Below are 17,811 nucleotides of genomic sequence, written 5' to 3' on the forward strand. Positions count from 1 at the left end.
AGTTCATTCTTTGTCTGATGAAGGTTGTCTGTCCAACTTGAGAAACCTCAACCTTTCTACATTGTGTCAAATGTCTCCACATTTTTAGCTTTCTCTCACCTCTTTATCACCTCCTTCCTAACTGTAAACTTTACCCCATTTTTGGTTTTGATATAGGGTCTTGCTTTGTAGTACAGGCTAGCTTTGAACTGGCAACCCTCTTTCCTTAGTCTCCTGAGTACTGGGAGCACAGGTATGTGCCTTCACGCCCAGTGGTCTCCATCAAACTCTCATGCTCTGTTTTCTGTCTTCCTCTAATTCACCGTGAAGTTCTTTCTCTATTCCTGTTTTCTCTCAACTAGAAACATGTATGTACTATTGTGGTTTGTTTTTAATGCCAACTTGGAACAGATTTCCACGGCCTGAGAAGAGAGTCTCACTGAAGGGCTTTCCTGATTGTCTCTACTGATGTGGGAAGACACACCCCAGTGTTGAGTAGCATCTTCTGGTAGCAGTCTAGATAAAAACAGCCTGGCAGAAGCAGATCTTCCCACCTCAAATTAAGCAAAAATCTCGCACAGGTGTGTCCCATTTTGGGTGTTTTAATTAATTCCAGATGTAGGTCAAGGTGACAACCAAGAACAGACACCACAGGCTATAACTTAGAAGTGGCTTATGGAAATAAATAACATTGTTTATTTTCTTCTCATTTGTCTGTCTATGAAAGCATTATTTTTTAAACAAATTTTTATTTTTAATTATTTGTGTGAGTGTGTGTGAACACACTCATGTGGGCATGTGATCATGGGTGCAATTGCCTGCAGAGGCCAGAGGAGTGGGAACTGCAGGGCCTGGAGTTTCAGGCAGCTGAGGCTGCCAAGCGGGTGCTGGGAACTGACCCTGGGTCCTCTGCGACAACAGCAACTGCTCTTTACTGCTGAGCAGTGTCTCTCCAGGGCTTTAAAAAATTAGGCAACTTTTTAATAAATTTATTTTGATTATGTTTGTGTGCATTGAAAAGATTATTTTCAATACTTATATTTAGAATAGCAATAAGTAGTAACTGAATTTATAGTGAATACTATTTCCATCTCTAACACTAGCAGGAGTCCAAAACAGACTGATATCAACAAGCATAGTTTATTTTATTATTATTATTATTATTATTTTTTTTTTTTGGTTTTTCGAGACAGGGTTTCTCTGTGGCTTTGGAGCCTGTCCTGGAACAACAAGCATAGTTTAAATATAACAAAGAAAGAGTTAAACTATATACATTAAGGAACAAGGAAAGGGATTTTATTCTATACCAACCATTTCCTATTAATTCAGTTTCTGATTAGTAGAACTAAACACATCTTTTTCTCAATTTAATTTAGGAGAAGTAATAGAACTTTTATGATCAACTTCGTAAACTGCCTTTAAGGAGAAAACAAATTTTTAAGTAGGTGTCACCATATTTACCGGTGAACTGACTGCATGGTCACCTTGGCTCTTTTAAGTCTGGTTATCATTAGAACTAACAAGAGCAAGTCCATGAGGCTCACAGGGAACTCAATGGCTGTGACATCCATGGGGAGGGCACACTCCACACATCACAATGATGAGCTAATGCTCCTACCCTCCGAGTCCACGTAAAAACATTACTACTCTCATTCAAACTAACTGGAAGTCAAACAGTTTAAAAAGTCAGAGTAAAGAATAAAATTACTCTCTTTTCACATAGAGCAGGGACACTCCCTCTGCTCCATTTACAGTGAGTTCTGTGCTGAGTCCTGCGCCATCAGAACAGTAAACTAAAAGTCAGTTACTGCTCGCAAAGCTCCAGTGGTCCCTTTCCTACCTCAGAGATGTTTCACACAAAAACGCCCTTGGTTTGGCTTGAAGCCCTCTGAGGAAATAGCGTGGAGGTGGAGGCAGGCTGGCACTGAAGGCCTATCCTCTACGAGCCACCCTGTGCCTTGTGTCCCCAGGGGCAATTATCACGTCACTGCCTCCAGAGGCTCGAGAGAGCACCAGAGGCTCCCACACATATGGAGTGGGGCAGAGATTGTTATGTGGTCCCACGGGGAGGAAGGGGCACCATGCTTTGCTGATCAAAACCTATAAAGCAGTCAAAAGTCCAGAGGATTGAAGCCCAATCGGCCAGAAGAACAACTTTGGAAATATCGATCTACTCAAGGGCTGTGGGAAAGACAGGGTAGTGGCAGGTTGAGTAGGGCAACAGTGACTTGGGTAAAAGCATGGAAGTGAAGAGCTGATAAGGCCACAGTTACTGCTACCACCTCCTGGTATCTATGCTTGGGCAGACATCAGGGGGTGGGAACTGAAAAACTGAGGGTTGGAGAGCACTGTGGACAACACAGGACATAGCAGAAAAGAGAGGACACTCAAAAACTTGCTTGTCCTATGGGCCTTGGATGTTCTGGGCCAGCAAAGAACTTTGGAGCATGGGTAGGGTTCCTGAGAATAGTCGGTGAATAGAGACGGGATGTGATGGGCACTGCTCCCATAGGCAACCCTGGACTGAGGACAGTAGCAGTGCCAAGCTTCCGGATTGCTGAAGAGCAGGTGAAGAATGGGCTTTATTGCACTTTCTCCTTCAGAGGAAACATTGCTGTCCCACAGAGGGTCTCTGGATTTGCAGAACACACTGCACATCAATGATAAGGTACAGGTAGAATCACAGATCACCTCTGCTCTCCAAAGAAAAAGTCCACCAGCAGGGCTTTTAGGGGGCAGCTTCTGTACTGGGATCCTTGGGTTAGATGTACTGTGTCTGGCCAAGTCACTGTGTGGCAGACAGAACAGCTAACTGGCAGATACCTTGGGAAGGTTCTGTACCCGGAAAATGTTGGGGCAAACTTTCCCAGCAGGGAAACTTCTTGGCCAACATGTAAGCTCTGTAAAGAGGCTGGAGTCACAATATTCAAACTCCAATGTGCCTGACTCCTTTTCTCCTACTCCCGGCTCAGAATACCAAGGTGCAAAGATGTGAAGCTGACCTGGGAGGATCCCTGGATCCTGTTCCATAGCATCCCTGGATCCTGCTCCACAGCATCCCTGGATCCTGTTCCATAGCATCCCTGGATCCTGCTCCATAGCATCCCTGGGTCCTGTTCCATAGCATCCCTGGATTCTGTTACATAGCATCCCTGGATCCTGTTACATAGCGTCAAACTCGAGAAAACAAAACATCTAAGGCGTTGGAAAACAAAAGAGCAGCTTACATCAGACATTGGTTTTTGCAAGTCTTTTTGAGTTCAGGAAACTGGAGGCAGATACCATGCAGAAAGCCCAGCAAGGCTGTCTGTCCTTTGGTCTATCCTGAGCAGTTCTGAACATTTCATATATAAATGGGGTGGTACCACTTATGGTTGATCTTTTTCCCACAAGTTGGGCAAGTGTTAGCGTTCTTAAGGGAATCACAGAGGCACTGGCTACAGAAGATGTGGCCACATTCTGTAGAAACCATGAGGCGCCCATGTAGTAATATGGGGCGGCAGGGCTGCGTCCCCCACACCCGGCCGCCCACATGGCTAGCTTATGCCCCAAAATAATTACACAGACACTGTATTCTTTTAAGCACTGCTTGGCCCTTTAGCTCTAGCACTTACAGGCTAATTCTCACATCCCGATCAACCCATCTCTAATAATCTGTGAGAACCGGTCTTACCGGGAAGATTCTAGCCTAGTCCATCCTGGGTCGGAGCTTCATGCCGGGAGCGGGGCATGGTGTCTCTCTCTGAGGCGTCTGCTCCCGAGAGAGCAGAGCTGTGGAGTCTCTGACCTCACTTCCTCTTCCTCCCAGAGTTCTGTCCTGTTTTCTCCTCCCACCTATCCTCTAACCAATTAAACAGGCCAGGGCAGTGCCTTTATTAGCCAATGACCTTCCTCCATCACGCCCATTCTGCACAATCTCAGAGTATCAATGTAGACTGTACAACTGACAGTACCCAAGGGCCTGGGTCCTTCATCCTTGGTGCTTCGAGGAGTGTGGGTAGTCGCTAAACATCTTTGTCACTAGACAGTTCCTCATCATCACTGCTCACCACACAGCTGTCCTCCCATTTCTGCCTGGCCTTCTCCTTTCTTCAACAATCGCAACAGAGTCATTGTGGGTGAGGTCCACAACCACAGGCTCTAGGGATTCACAGGTGAGGTCCACGATTTCATCACCAGCAGTTTCACGAGTTCTGTGGCTTCTGTTTCCAAGGAAATCTCAAGGGTTGAAGTTGTTTCCCGAGTTTGCTTCTGGGTTTGTCTAGAACTTACTGTTCCACCACGTCACTTTCTTTGAGGATTTCTCTAAGGTCATTGTACTCATTGTGCTCTCTGGCTTCAATCCACAGAAAAGGAAGTGATATACACCAAGGTTTATGGGGTGGTGGAATGTTCTTAGTCTCTCATGCCCACTGGGTATTCATCTCGTGGCTTACAACTTGGAGTCAATTAGATGTCCAATATTTCCAAGTTTTGGAGTTGGTGTGATCAGGCAGACGCCACAGTCAATGTGCTTGAGCAAGGACATACCTCCTCCACCAGCCACTAAGAAGACCCGCTCAAGCAGAACTCTACTGCCTCACGGAGACCCATTCCTGCTCTGCCAGCCCTGGCCCGCCCTTCCCAAATACTATTAAATTTTAGCGATAAGAACTATACATCTATTAATAGGCAGGTTAATCACAAGAATGCACAATCCCATTCCTTTTCCACATATTTCTTTTCTGTAATGCTTGCCTTGTGTATGCCAAACTGATACTAAACTAATTATCTAAGGCCTTCAGCATCTTTTGATCTGGGCACATCTTAGCCAGGGCACAACCTAGGGCACTTTCAATTCTATGAGACAGAAAACTTCAAGATTGGAATATCTTGACTTTGGGGTCATTGAAAAATAACTAGTTATAACTTACAAGTGATCTTTGGGGTTTCTTTAAAAACCTTTACTTCTTTATTCTCCCAGAGAATGGGGCCGGGGACCACGGTTTGATAGAAAGCACATTCATCCATTTAAGAACATTAAGCTCCTGAATCACTTATTGGAACCGTGAATCCCCCAGAGGCTGTCAGCGTCTGTACGAGGTAGAAAACAAGAGCCCCCGCCCCATCAGACAGATCTTCATTTTTGCTCTCAATTCACAGCCTCGCACAAAAGTCTGAGCTGCTGAAGCTTCCTTTTGACTGCCTCTGGAAATTTCAAGTTGAGAAAGAAATCACCCAAATTGTCCCCAAAAGAGAGGGGAAAAATATAGAAACAGTTTCCTGTTGGTTTAGACCACATGTATGTATGTGAACAAGTCTGACCAAGAGAAAACAAACAAAACACCAAAAAGGATCAAGCATAGTGCTTACCCACCTGTAATCCCATAGCCCGGAGGCAGAGGCAGGAGGATTACCACAAACTGGAGGGTAGTCTGGTCTACATAGGAGTTCCATATCACAGAACACTGCACAAACCCTTACTTAAACAGAGAAATGTGAGCAGGGAGAGGGAAGGAGAGAGGAAAGAAGTAAGAGAGGGATAGAACAAGAAAAAGAAATGTGTTCAGTGAAAATTTTCACATGTCAGAAGCATCTTTTCACTGAGTGGGTTTGGTAGCATGTCTGCAATCATGGCTCTTGGGAATTAGGAGCAGGAGTTCAAGAGCCATCCTAGACTGCATGAGACCTTGACTGGACCCTTCCCCAAATGAAAACATTAAGCACTTCTTTTTCAACATACACACATTCCTCCGTCCACCCGTCTGTCTGTCTGTCCATCCATCCATCCATCCATCCATACACCCACCCACCCATGAACGATTGGTCTCCTGCATTACTTTGTGGGGAAAACAGCTTAGATACATTTTAGTGACCTGTGTGTCCCTAACTGTAGTTAGGGATAGTCTTTTCAATCTGCCCACACAGGTGAGGGCCCTTAGAATGTCATGGCCACATTGGTTACACACAGCAGATGTTTGTGCCAACAACAGAGTAGTTTCTATAGGACCTATGCATGGTGAAGACAGAGAAAAGGGTGAAAGGGGGTGGCTGTTGCAAGCCAGGGAACCCAGTTGGTGTTTCCAGAAAAATTAAAGAGGGGTTTTTATTAGGTCTGAAAGTCAACTCCTTTTGAGACATCATAATTTAAAAAAAAAATTTAACAAATAGAGCAACGTGTTACTCCAAATTTCCCTGTGAGATTGATACTATTTATTAGAGTCTGGAGCCGATATACATAACACCTGACTCATAACCCATTATGTGTGTCTTCTAACCCCTCAGACAAAAATGCTAGTCAGGAATTAACAAAAGCATAACACAAAGGACTGAAGCAGAGAGAAATAACATGGTTTACTTGCTAATCTTAATGGCTAATCTAGGCTCTGCAGCAAGGAAAATCTAGAGTGTTTAACTGCAAAATACATCAAGCAAAGGAACTACACTATTTTCTCTTAATACAGGAAGATTTTGGTAGCTATAAAAATAGTTTTTCAGCACAAATATAATTTAACATACTCAGCTATTCTATATAAAAATACAGAAAAATAATTTTAAGTAAAACACAGACTAATACAGTGAGAGACACTGAGGAAGGGTAACAAAAATGTCAGGTTGAACATGAGCCTTGCTGACACCAGCCATACGCCCTCTAGCTTCAGCGATATGACTAAGGAAATTCCATTTTAACCATGTTTATTTAACTCTGTTGATAAGAGTTGTAGCTTCAGGTTTCTTAGTCGCATGCTTTAGAATGCAGTGATATGTCAAAAGCACTTCCTTTTCAGCTTTAAAAAACCAACAGGGCTGGGAAGAAACCCATCTTCCCTGTAGAGCTTCAAATTAACAGCCCCTTTGGTTTACTTATTTAGGAGTTTTAGCGCCAAAAAAATAGATTCTCTGAGTTAAAAAAAATACTTCTTTGGTAACATTTGTTGACATTTCCTATCAAAGTCTGTACAAATTGTTCAAAAGGTATAAAACGAAACCTTGGGTGTAGATGTACACTCGTGAAGGAATCGGTTGACAGGGAGCACAAGGTTCCCTTCTTGTCTGTTCCTGGGTTTGCGGGTCCTCCTCAGGCAGTCTCTGAAGCCCCCAGGAATTCCATTTGTACAGCCGCTTTGGCGGGTGGGGCCGAACCGCTCTTCTTCCGGAATTCTGCAGAGATTTCCTCAAAAGACTTTCCTTTGGTTTCTGGAACTTTAAAAAATGTAAACAGGGTGAAGGCCAGGACGATCCCAGCGAAGAGGAAGAACACGTAAGGCCCGCAGAAGTCCTGCAAGGAGAGCAAACAGCGGTGGTTAGCAGCTGGACGGCCTGCCCAGTCCTCGAGGGGGTTTGCACCGTGTGGGCACTTACCGCGATGTACTGGAAGCAGAGAGCAATAAGGAAATTGCAGACCCAGTTGCTGAAGGCAGCCAGGGCCAGAGCAGTGGGGCGGGGTCCTTGGCTGAAAAATTCAGCAACCATGAACCAAGGGATTGGACCTGGTCCAATCTCAAAGAAACTGACGAAGAGGAAAATGGCAGTCATGCTCACATAACTCATCCAGGCGAACTTATCCTAAAGACAAAGAGAAAGTCGTAAGTGGGGCAGGTGACTGCTGGCTGTAGCCTCCTTAAGTTTAGAAGCTCCTGAGTTCTCTCAGGCTGATATCAGAGGTGGATACAGCTGTGAATCGAGACCCCTCGTTCATTTCCCGGTTGCCCAAACCCGAATAATCATACAGAAACTATATTAATTCCAACACTGGCCAACGGTTCATGCATATATCTAGCTAGCTCTTACATCTTAAAGTAATTCATTTTTATTAATCTGTGTAAGGTAAGGTTCTGGCATCTGTCTCCTTAGGCAGCTACATGGTGTTTCCTTGACTCTTCCTACTCTCTCTTTCTCTCTCCCTGTTTGGATTTCCTGCCTGGCTTTGCTCTGCTAAGCCATTGGCCTGAAACAGCTGTATTCATTAACCAATAAGAGCAGCACATATATGGAAGGGCATCTCCACATCACACGTCTCTCTTCCTTGTGTGTTTGTTTTTCATCAAATTCAAGTTACTCTGGTTTGAAACAAGTTAGTCCAACCCAACCAAATCTTTTTTTTTCCAGAGTTTATTTTCATTTAATTTTTCTGTTCTTTTTTAAAAAAATGTATTTATTTATTATGTATACAGTATTCTTGTTATTCTGCCCACATGTATCCCTTGCAGGCCAGAAGAGGGCACCAGATCTCATTGCAGGTGGCTGTGAGCCACCATGTGGTTGGGGGGAACCGAATTCAGGACCTTCGGAAGAGCAGGCAGTGTTCTTAACCACTGAACCATCTCTCCAGCCCCCAAATCTTGCTTCTGTATTTGGAGCCCTTGCCCAGCCAATCCCTTGCATTAGGGCTTTTGGGGTTTTGTTTTATAGTTAATCTTTCCCTGTGACAGCAAGAAGACCCAGAATGCTTAAGTCTTCCTACCAAGATGGCCAGACAAGGTTTGACTCCCCATGTGCAAAATGAGCATGTAGGTAGGATGGGAGGGGGTCAGGTACGGCCCATGGTTACACAAGCAGGCAACCACCCATGCAGCCGCCCCGAATCGCAGGTGGCATCCTGGTACTTACATCTCTCACTCCAAGAACATAGTTCTCTTCGCTTGACATTTCCCCTCTCCCTTAGTTAGTAAGTCAATCTCATGTACTTGCTATGTACATGTAGAATTCTTTAACTTGGGAGCCAGAGATGTTTTCTTGTGGTAAAAAAACTACCAGCCCAGGTACCAAACTTACCAGCAGCACAAGTCCCACAGACATGAAGATGGCACAGAAAAACATCCCAATCATTCCAGCTAGAAACAGGGACCGCCGCCCAGCTTTCTCCACAAGCAGTACCTGTGGAAGTTCACACATCAGCTCAGTATTCTGTTGTCTTCATGCTTGCACACTTGTCCACTAAGGAGTGTGTTTTAATGTATGTAGTGGGATGAAGGCAGTACCGTGGTCCCCTTTACAGACATGCATGCACACTCGTCCACTAAGGAGTGTGTTTTAATGTATGTAGTGGGATGAAGGCAGTACCGTGGCCCCTTTTACAGATATGCAACAGACGACACTTGTGTGCCATGGCAGTGCTAGTCTCCATTGACAGTGGAAGTTAAACATTGGCTTCATTTGGACATATGGATTTGAGAAGTTCAGTCTTGGTATGGACCAGAGTGTTCCCAACACTCTAGGGCCATCCCTCTGAATATAGTAGTGAGAGGCTGTACATCCTGGTGCCTCCTAAGAGATTATCTCTGACATGAAGCTGTGAAAGATCTCCATTTCCCAGGGCTGGGGTGGTAGCTCAGTGGTAGATTACTTTCCTCATATGCACAGGCCCTGGATTCAACCCCAAACATCACAAAAGAAAGGAGAAGAACCTGCTGTACTATAGAGAAAAAGGTGACTCCAGTTTCTCACCTGCTGATGTAATCATTACAAGAGTCCCTATGCCACAGACATCTGAGACAGCTCAACTGTTCGGGTGTCAGCCATTCTTATCCAACCTTTCAGGGCTTAGTTAAGTCAAGTTATGATGGTTTACCTGTTGCTAAGTGCATTTGATCACTCTACAGAGAATTTGGTCAGTTCACCAAATCAGTGAGCTCTGTATATCCAGGGTGTGCTTATTTGTACCTTTTGTGGGGATAAACTGTGTATTTGGAAAGAGATGACATCACAGCAAGATGTTAGAGTGCTTCTTCATTCTGACTGAGGAGACCTGCCACCATTCTTTGAGCTAGGAACTTTTGAATCAAGATCATCACTTTCTGACTAGAGTCTGGCCCATGGGATCTTGTCAACACTGCATACACACACACACACACACGCACACACACACACACACACAGAGTGTGACCCATGGGATTTTGTCAACACTGCATACATACACACACAAGTGTGACCCATGGGATCTTGTCAACACTGGACGGACACACACACACACACACGAGTCTGGCCCATGGGATTTTGTCAACACTGGACACATACACACACACACACACACACAATTGTGACCCATGGGATTTTGTCAATACTGCATACACATACACACACGAGTGTGACCCATGGGATCTTGTCAACACTGCACACACACCACGCACACATATACTAGAGTGTGACCCATGGGATCTTGTCAACACTGATACACACACACACACTAGAGTCTGGCCCATGGGATCTTGTCAACACTGGACACACACACACACACACACACACACACACACAAGTCTGGCCCATGGGATCTTATCAACACTGGACACACACACACATACACACACGAGTCTGGCCCATGGGATCTTATCAACACTGGACACACACACACATACACACACACACGAGTGTGACCCATGGGATGTTGTCAACACTAGACACACACACACATGCACACACACACCATAGTTTCCCATCTTAGTGAGTAAACTGGTTGTGCTCATCAACTAAGTAAGCCAACAGCAAACCAACACCAGTAGCACGCAGAGCTCTGGGCCTGCAGACATCTGTGGAGCACTTATCTGCAGTAAAAGCCCTTTTTATCTCAGAGGCACTCAGATCGGTGTTTCAGATCACTCTAGAAATGGTGACAAGCCAAGAGCCTACATTTAATTACTAAGAAGAAAGCAAGAAAAACATTCCTATGTGTTTCTTTAGTGTGTGGTGCTTTATATGTGCTTTTATGTCTGTGTACCATACCTCTACAGTGCGTGCAGGTGTGTGTGGGGGCATCATGTCCCTGGGAACTGGAGTTTGAGATGATTGTCAGCTGCCATGTGGGTGCTGGGAATTGAACTCAGGCCCTCCAGAAAAGCAGTCTGTGCTTTTAACCACTGAACCATCTCTTCTCTTATACATTTTGATTCTTTCAAAGCAGGAGGGATGATATATGATGTTGACATAGTATTATCAGGGTATGAAAAAACAGGAATATTTCCACGGGATTATCTGCATCTTCTGTCAGTGAAAAATATTAACTGGATAATAAAAACTAAAAGTATGTGTGTTGGAAATTGAGTTGCATTCACTCCCGGAAGCTAGGTGACACTCCAAAGCACATGAGTAGTGGAGTATCATGACCAACCACTGGGCCATCTGCTGGATCACAGTCCTCATCTGTGCTCCGGTCTGTGCATCCCTCAGGTCCGGGTGCCTTGCTGGAGCCAGGCAGCCCCTGCTTTGCTCCAAGAGCCATCCTGCCTCAATTCCCCATCTTCCTTTCTGTTTTGTTCTTTTCTCAAGATCATAAGCACCCCTCCATTAACTCATCATTATGGATGAAATCCATAGCCACAGAGCCTGGACATCATTCAGAGTGTAATTGGGAGCGCCTCCGTTTCTCAAGTACGCAGGAAAAATGGGCTAGATGATTTATGTTTCTGCACGCATCAGTATGGACATTGTTTTCAAGTTCAGGGACACAAAACCAGTGTCCTTTGTTGTGCTGTGATATGGTTTGGTTTGCTGCACTATCTCACTGTGGAGCCTTGCTGTACTTGGACTTGAGAACCACCTCCCTTTTCCTCCTGAATGCTAGGATCACAGATGTCTACCACCACTAGTATTTGGGAAACCTACATAAAAACTACAATGCTTTCTTTAGTTGTGGCATTCTGATGACGTGATTAGAACTGATTTCCTTTGTTTGTCAGTCATCTATTTTAAGACTTTTGTTAAAAAAAAAGCTACGGAGAAACCCTGTCTCAAAAAATAAAAAAAAAAAATAAAAATAAAAAAAAAAAAAAAAAAAAAAAAAAAGAACAAACTCAAAATGTTCCATATTCAAAACAATTAAAGTGCATGTTATGTTTATAATTTGCAATAATTATCATTTAAACTGCTCCTCCATTCAAATGAGTGTGGGTACGAGGGAAGAAATAAAATTCTGCACATTTTTTTCTTAGGATTTGGGTTAAACAACTTGATGCTTAATATAGCAAATGCTCTTTTAAGCAATGTATTTTAATAACATGTCCATTTTGTAAGAAGTACCATTTGCAGGAGACAAAAGGACTAAGAGTGCCTTGGATGGAGGCTCGGGAATGGCCTTTAGGGACTGAAGCAGCCTTTGGCTTTCCCCAGTCTGTCTCTGAAGTGGAGTCTGTAGACAGGGCATTCTTTTTACTTCACACTACTTCGGCTCTCCATGATCTAGCACTGGGCAATGCGGTCTGGGGATTCAGGATGTAATTTATTGACCACCCCAAGATAATAAAGTCCATGTACAGAGAAAAAAACACGTGAACAAAATAAGCTGAGTATAGTGTTATGACCAACATTAAAACTCAAAAGCATTTTGAACATGTTGTATTCAAAGGTAAGAATCAGTTGAGTTTGTCTCGTTTTGAGCAGATTTCATTAGTTGAGAAGCCTTTGTACTACTTCTGATTAGGTCAAAATATTAAACTCGTCCTTGGCTTTAAGAAAGTAAATAACTTCTCTTTTGGAGTTGCTAATATAATAAAATTTCATATTTTATATCATTTCTACCCAGACTCCCATTACACATATTGGAATGTATCACCAGGAACCATTTCCTTGTGTTCTGCCCAGTGAGCTAACATCATAGGAATCTGCCACGCTTGTTAATTCTGCTTACAAGCTTAGTTATCTATTAGCTTTTTCAGTGTTTCCCCCAAGATATCAGGATGAAATCCCTCCACCAGGCAAGGAGAAGCTCGGGAAGGTGCCCAGTGTTGCTATGATGGCAAGTTATCAGCCGACCCTGAGGTGTTTAAATAGAGAAGAACCAGAATGCAGTCTCATAGAGAAAGAAGGTCTTGCCAGTGAGTTATTAATTCACCAAATGAAAGGATTACTGGCACCGCCCACAGTGGAAGGGCCAGTGACTCACCAGCTCAACCGGCCTCATCTTAGAGCAGTAGCCGGTGTGTGCACGGGACTTTCCCCGCCACTCACTTATCTGTGCACACACAGGGCACGTGGACGAAGCTGCGGATACTTTTAATCATAGGCCACCATCCCACCTGCACTCCCGGGCCAAGGAGCGGACACAGTGCTCCTCTGGGTAGTAACTTACAGAGACAGCAGTGAAGATCATGTTGATGGCACCAACGCCAATGGTGGCATACACAGGTTGGCTGACCCCAGCTGTCTGGAAAATGCTGGTTGAGTAGTAAAATATCTGCAAAATCAGAATAGGCCAGCCTTAAGGGGAGCCTCCCCGTGAGGCCCCCAAACCAAGATATATAGCTGCGTATTTTTAGTTTTTGTGGACCCATAGTCCCTAGAATCCCGTATGGTTTGCCTCGCCCTCCTCTCAGACAAGTCTTCCTCCAGCATTTAAAGCTCCCGGTTGCTTAAGAGTTCTTGGCTTTGGCTGAGAACTCCATTGCTTCATTCCCTTTATTTGATTAATTTCTAAACTTTTTGTTAATGTATAACCTTATAACAGGTACACCAAGTGAACAGGCCCTGTATGTTAAAAACTGATTGCAACCATGTAAAGAGAGCTCGGGCTAAGGACTAACTCATTTCCGGCTCTTCAGAACCCCTCTATCCCTTTATCCATCGTCCTCCCAGAGCTGCTCACCTAACATCTGACATGATAGATGAATTTGCCAAGCCCTGTTCTTGATGTTATTGTATCACGCATACTCTCTTGTTCCGGCTTCTTTTCCTAAACATTGTCTCCACAAGGATCCTTGTTGCCCTGTGCATTTGGACACTTCATTATCACTACTATGTGGTATTCTGATATACCTGCATTACTATACTTCAGTTACTTCTTCTACTTATTTTTTTTTTTTTTTGGTTTTTTCGAGACAGGGTTTCTCTGTGGTTTTGGAGCCTGTCCTGGAACTAGCTCTTGTAGACCAGGCTGGTCTCGAACTCACGGAGATCCGCCTGCCTCTGCCTCCCGAGTGCTGGGATTAAAGGCGTGCGCCACCATCGCCCGGCCTTCTACTTATTTTTTAGGGTATTTATGAATAGTTTTGCTGGGTATATACTTTTTGTTTTTTTTTTTTTGAGACAGCATCTCTCTATGTAGCCCTGGCTGACCTAGAACTCACTATATAGACCAGGCTAGCCTCAAACTTATAAAGATCCACCTGCCTCTGCCATCCAAGTGCTAGGATAAAGGCATGTGCTACCACTCCTAGCAGGCATATTCTCTAGCAGTTATTTTGGTGGAGGATGTGAGTATTTATGCCCAGAATTTGAATCACTGGATTAAGTGTCTGATATAAATTCAGCTTTTGCATAGATGCTGCCTAATAGTTACCAAAAAGTAATAAAAATTTTATATTTTCACCAATGTGTAAAACAGTTCTAGTTGCCATTGCAACTAAACTATCTATCTATCATCTATCTATCTATCTATCTATCTATCTATCTATCTATCTATCTATATATCTTGAATCTATCTATCTGTCATCTATCTATCATCTATCTGTCATCTATCTATCAATATATATCTTGAATCTATCTATCATCTATCTATCTGTACATCTATCTCTATACTTTGTATATGCATGTTGGGGCTCTGAACTCAGTGATCTGCCAGCCCTATTGCCTTCTTCTTAATAGAGTCAAAGTTCTATTGAATGCTGGCATTTTAAAATATTAAGCTAATTTCTGAGAACAATTGAAGCAAATCAAGGGAAATAAATTACTACCGAGCATATATTTGAATATTTGATGTCAGTTTTTTACAAATGTCTTCTAGTGACTTAAGCCTAAGCTTCTTTCTACCTCATCTCTTTTTGCTCTCTTAATGTTAGGAGGTCTTAAACATACCCCATTGATTCCAGAAAACTGCTGGGCCATGTGCAGCATTAGAGACACAATAATGGGCTGTCGGTAGCTGGAGTCCGTGAAGAGCTGGATCACGGAGACTTTCTGCTCAGTAGCTGCCTCTTCCTTTTCTTTTCTCATCTCATTAATATCTTTGGTGACATCCTCAGTTCCTCTTAGTCTCTTCAAGCCTGATCACCCAAAACAGGTTGAAACATCCCAGATTAAACAAAAATAAACACTTTGTTTCTGGTTACAAAGGCACGGCAGATCTGCATGCCCCTTTCTTTGACCTAGCAGCATAGATACTGGCAATTCTTCTTACTATTTTTTTGCTTAGATTTAATGCTGTTCTTTGATTGAAGAAAGAAAAGCAGAACATCTGACTTCATCTGGAGAAGAGAGAAAGATAAGGGGAGAGAGAGAGAAGTGAGAGGGGAAAGAGAGAGAAAAGAGAGGAAAGAGAGAAGAGAGAAAGAAAGAAAGAAGAGAGAAGAGAGAGGAGAGAGAGAAGGGGAAGGGAGAGAAGAGAGAGAGGAGAGAGATGGGGGACAGAGAGAGAGTGGGGAGAGAACACTATGCGCCTCATCACTAAAGCACAGTTCTGAGAAGGGCGGATTGGGAGCCTCTGGTAAGCCCAGTGGGCTACATGTGGGCTCCTGGTGTGAGTGACCACACAACATGCCAGGCACAGGTAAGTCCAGCACAACACAGCAGCCATATCTAACTTGAGTGTGTTCTTCTGTGCAGTCATCAGCTTCATCTACAAGGTCCTCATGTTGATTTTATGAGCAGCCATTCACATATACTACCTTGTGTTAGCTGACAATTCCTCAATAAGAATCAGGCAGCTCCCTACACACTTACTTTTCTTCGCTTTGACTTCCTCTTCCAGCTTTATATAAAGGTATCGGGGGCTTTCTGGACAGAAGAAGAGCAGGAGACACTGTAGGAGAGCTGGCACAGCAGACAGGCCAAGCAGGATGTGCCAACGATCCTGATTGCCCAGAATAAAGCTGAGGCCAGCTATCTGAAAGGACAAGGAAGGAGCATGTTAGACGCACAGTACTTTGGGCCTGGCTTCTACGGCAACTCATGAGAAAATGCATTGACTCTTTAACAGTGATCCCCGACTGTTGGTTTATGTTGACACAGAGGGGAGGCTGTAATTAGTGAGTCCCATCTTAACCCAATCAGGAACAATTTGCTAGGAAGGAGCCCAGCTGTGTTTCTCTTCATCCTCCCCAACCCATTGTTCATGCTGGAGATCAGCTCGACTCTTAAAGACACACCTAATAACAAAAGCAAAACACACAGTACGCTTGGAAGCAATCAGATGGAATTATGTTGTCAGAATTGCTGCTAGGTGTGGTGATGTGTGTCTGCAACCCAGGCCCTGGAAGAATACAGACACAAAACAAGCAAACCCCCGGAGCTTGCCAGCCGGCTGGTCTACCCCAACAGCAAGCTCCCTCTCAGAGACTCAGAACCAAGGTGGAGAATGACAGAGGAGGGTCCCTGACATCAACCTCTGACCTCTGCACACACTCATATTGTGAATGCACATGGACATGTATGTCACGCACACACATGCACACATGCACACACAGAAGGAGGCAGAGAGACACAGAGAGAGAGATGCATGACTTGCAGCTTTGCTTCAAAATCCCATCTTAGGTTATGCAGAACTTAAACATTTCATAGATAGAACAATTACATAATGGCAACCACTTTATGACAACAATTACATGTGACAACCAGGTTTATGATACCTGTTGCCGTGCTTTACAGACTTCCTTTTCGATATCTTTTGTTTTGGTTTTGGTTTTTTTTTTGTTGTTTATTTTATTTTTTTTAGTCATTGCAAAAAAGAAAATCCTGCCTCCTCCCCGTTTCCCATTTCCCTCCCCCTCCTCACACACATTGCCTTCTTCCCCAACTCTCCTACCCCTCTCCCCCTTCCCCCCACTCCATTCCCCCTCCCTCTCGAGAATGAAGAGCAGTCCAGATTCCTTGCCCTGCAGGAAGTCCAAGGTCCTCCCACTTCTATCCAGGACCAGGACCTTTTCGATATCTTAACTTTGGGATTCCAAAGATCCTTCTGAGGCCAGAGGGTAAAAGGGAAATGAGAGCCAACCGAAGAAGAGCCTTTGTAATAATTGAATTTAAATTTCCAGATCACTTACTCAAAACCAAGAAACTCAGACAGTCAAAAATCTGGAGTTAGCTGTTTCTTGAAATTCAAATGTTAATTCTAGGATAGTATTGGGACTTTCACTTGTATTGCAATCCAACCAATGGCTCCAAGTAGGATGTAAGGAATGGTAGTAGTTCACCTTGGCACTGAAAAGCCTGTTTTTTACACCGCCTCCTTTACCTCCCTTGCACCTCCCCTTCCGTGGTGGGTGAAATGAGAAGCCACAGCAGGGAGAGGGAGATGGAGCAGAAGGTGGTTACAGTAAAGGACAAGGAGATCTTACCTGACTAATAAGAATGCCTGTGACAATGGCCAGTTGGTGCAGAGTGCCCAGGGCACCTCGGAGCGTGGTTGGAGCGATTTCACCAATGTACATAGGGACCAGCCCTGAAATTAGCCCTGTGTGAGACACAAACATGGACATGTTAAAATGGAACCCGGGACATTTCAGTAAGAAGTATGCAGCTCAATTACAGTTAGAAGGAAGTCACTCTCCAGGTATTTTGAAGGAGCCATTGTCCCCAACTATGGGTCCAGGTAATGCAGAAAATTTTTCTTTTCTTCCTCCTCCTTCTTTTGTTTATTTGTTTGTTTTGATTTTTCAACACAGGGTTTATCTGTGTGACAGCTCACTTCATAGATCAGGCTGGCCTCGAACTCACAGAGATCCACCTACCTCTGCCTACCAAGTTTTGGGATTATGGGCGTATGACACCACTGCCCAGCTACAAAAAACTTTGGTTGGTATTAATTTATGCAGAAATCCTTGATTGACATTTATACTAAATGAAATTTAGAGTAGTTGGAAATATTAATGGAAAAATGCTTAATTATGTATTTGTCAGTTTCTGTGGTCTTAGTGTCTAGTTCATTCATAG

At 43.8% G+C, this 17,811-nt stretch overlaps 1 protein-coding gene and 1 pseudogene across 1 annotated transcript in view; both read right to left on the reverse strand.

Annotated features, from left to right (window-relative positions):
* Positions 1-2,683: 2,683 nt before the first annotated feature.
* LOC121452779 lies at positions 2,684-5,347 on the reverse strand (annotated as a pseudogene).
* Positions 5,348-6,148: 801 nt separating this feature from the next.
* Positions 6,149-17,811, reverse strand: part of Slc2a2 (solute carrier family 2 member 2) — a 30,144-nt gene continuing 18,481 nt past the window's right edge. Inside the window, exons 5-11 of the mRNA XM_041659231.1 lie at positions 17,217-17,332; positions 15,604-15,766; positions 14,740-14,927; positions 13,019-13,123; positions 8,734-8,835; positions 7,321-7,524; positions 6,149-7,237 (exon numbers count right to left, since the gene is read on the reverse strand). Coding sequence (XP_041515165.1) covers positions 7,037-7,237; positions 7,321-7,524; positions 8,734-8,835; positions 13,019-13,123; positions 14,740-14,927; positions 15,604-15,766; positions 17,217-17,332 — 1,079 coding nt within the window. The 3' untranslated portion in view covers positions 6,149-7,036. The remainder of the gene's footprint in view (positions 7,238-7,320; positions 7,525-8,733; positions 8,836-13,018; positions 13,124-14,739; positions 14,928-15,603; positions 15,767-17,216; positions 17,333-17,811) is intronic.

This window comes from Microtus oregoni, unplaced genomic scaffold, assembly GCF_018167655.1.
Source record: "Microtus oregoni isolate MIOR12 unplaced genomic scaffold, Mior012 000010F_ref0000083, whole genome shotgun sequence".
NCBI classification, from domain to species: domain Eukaryota; kingdom Metazoa; phylum Chordata; class Mammalia; order Rodentia; family Cricetidae; genus Microtus; species Microtus oregoni.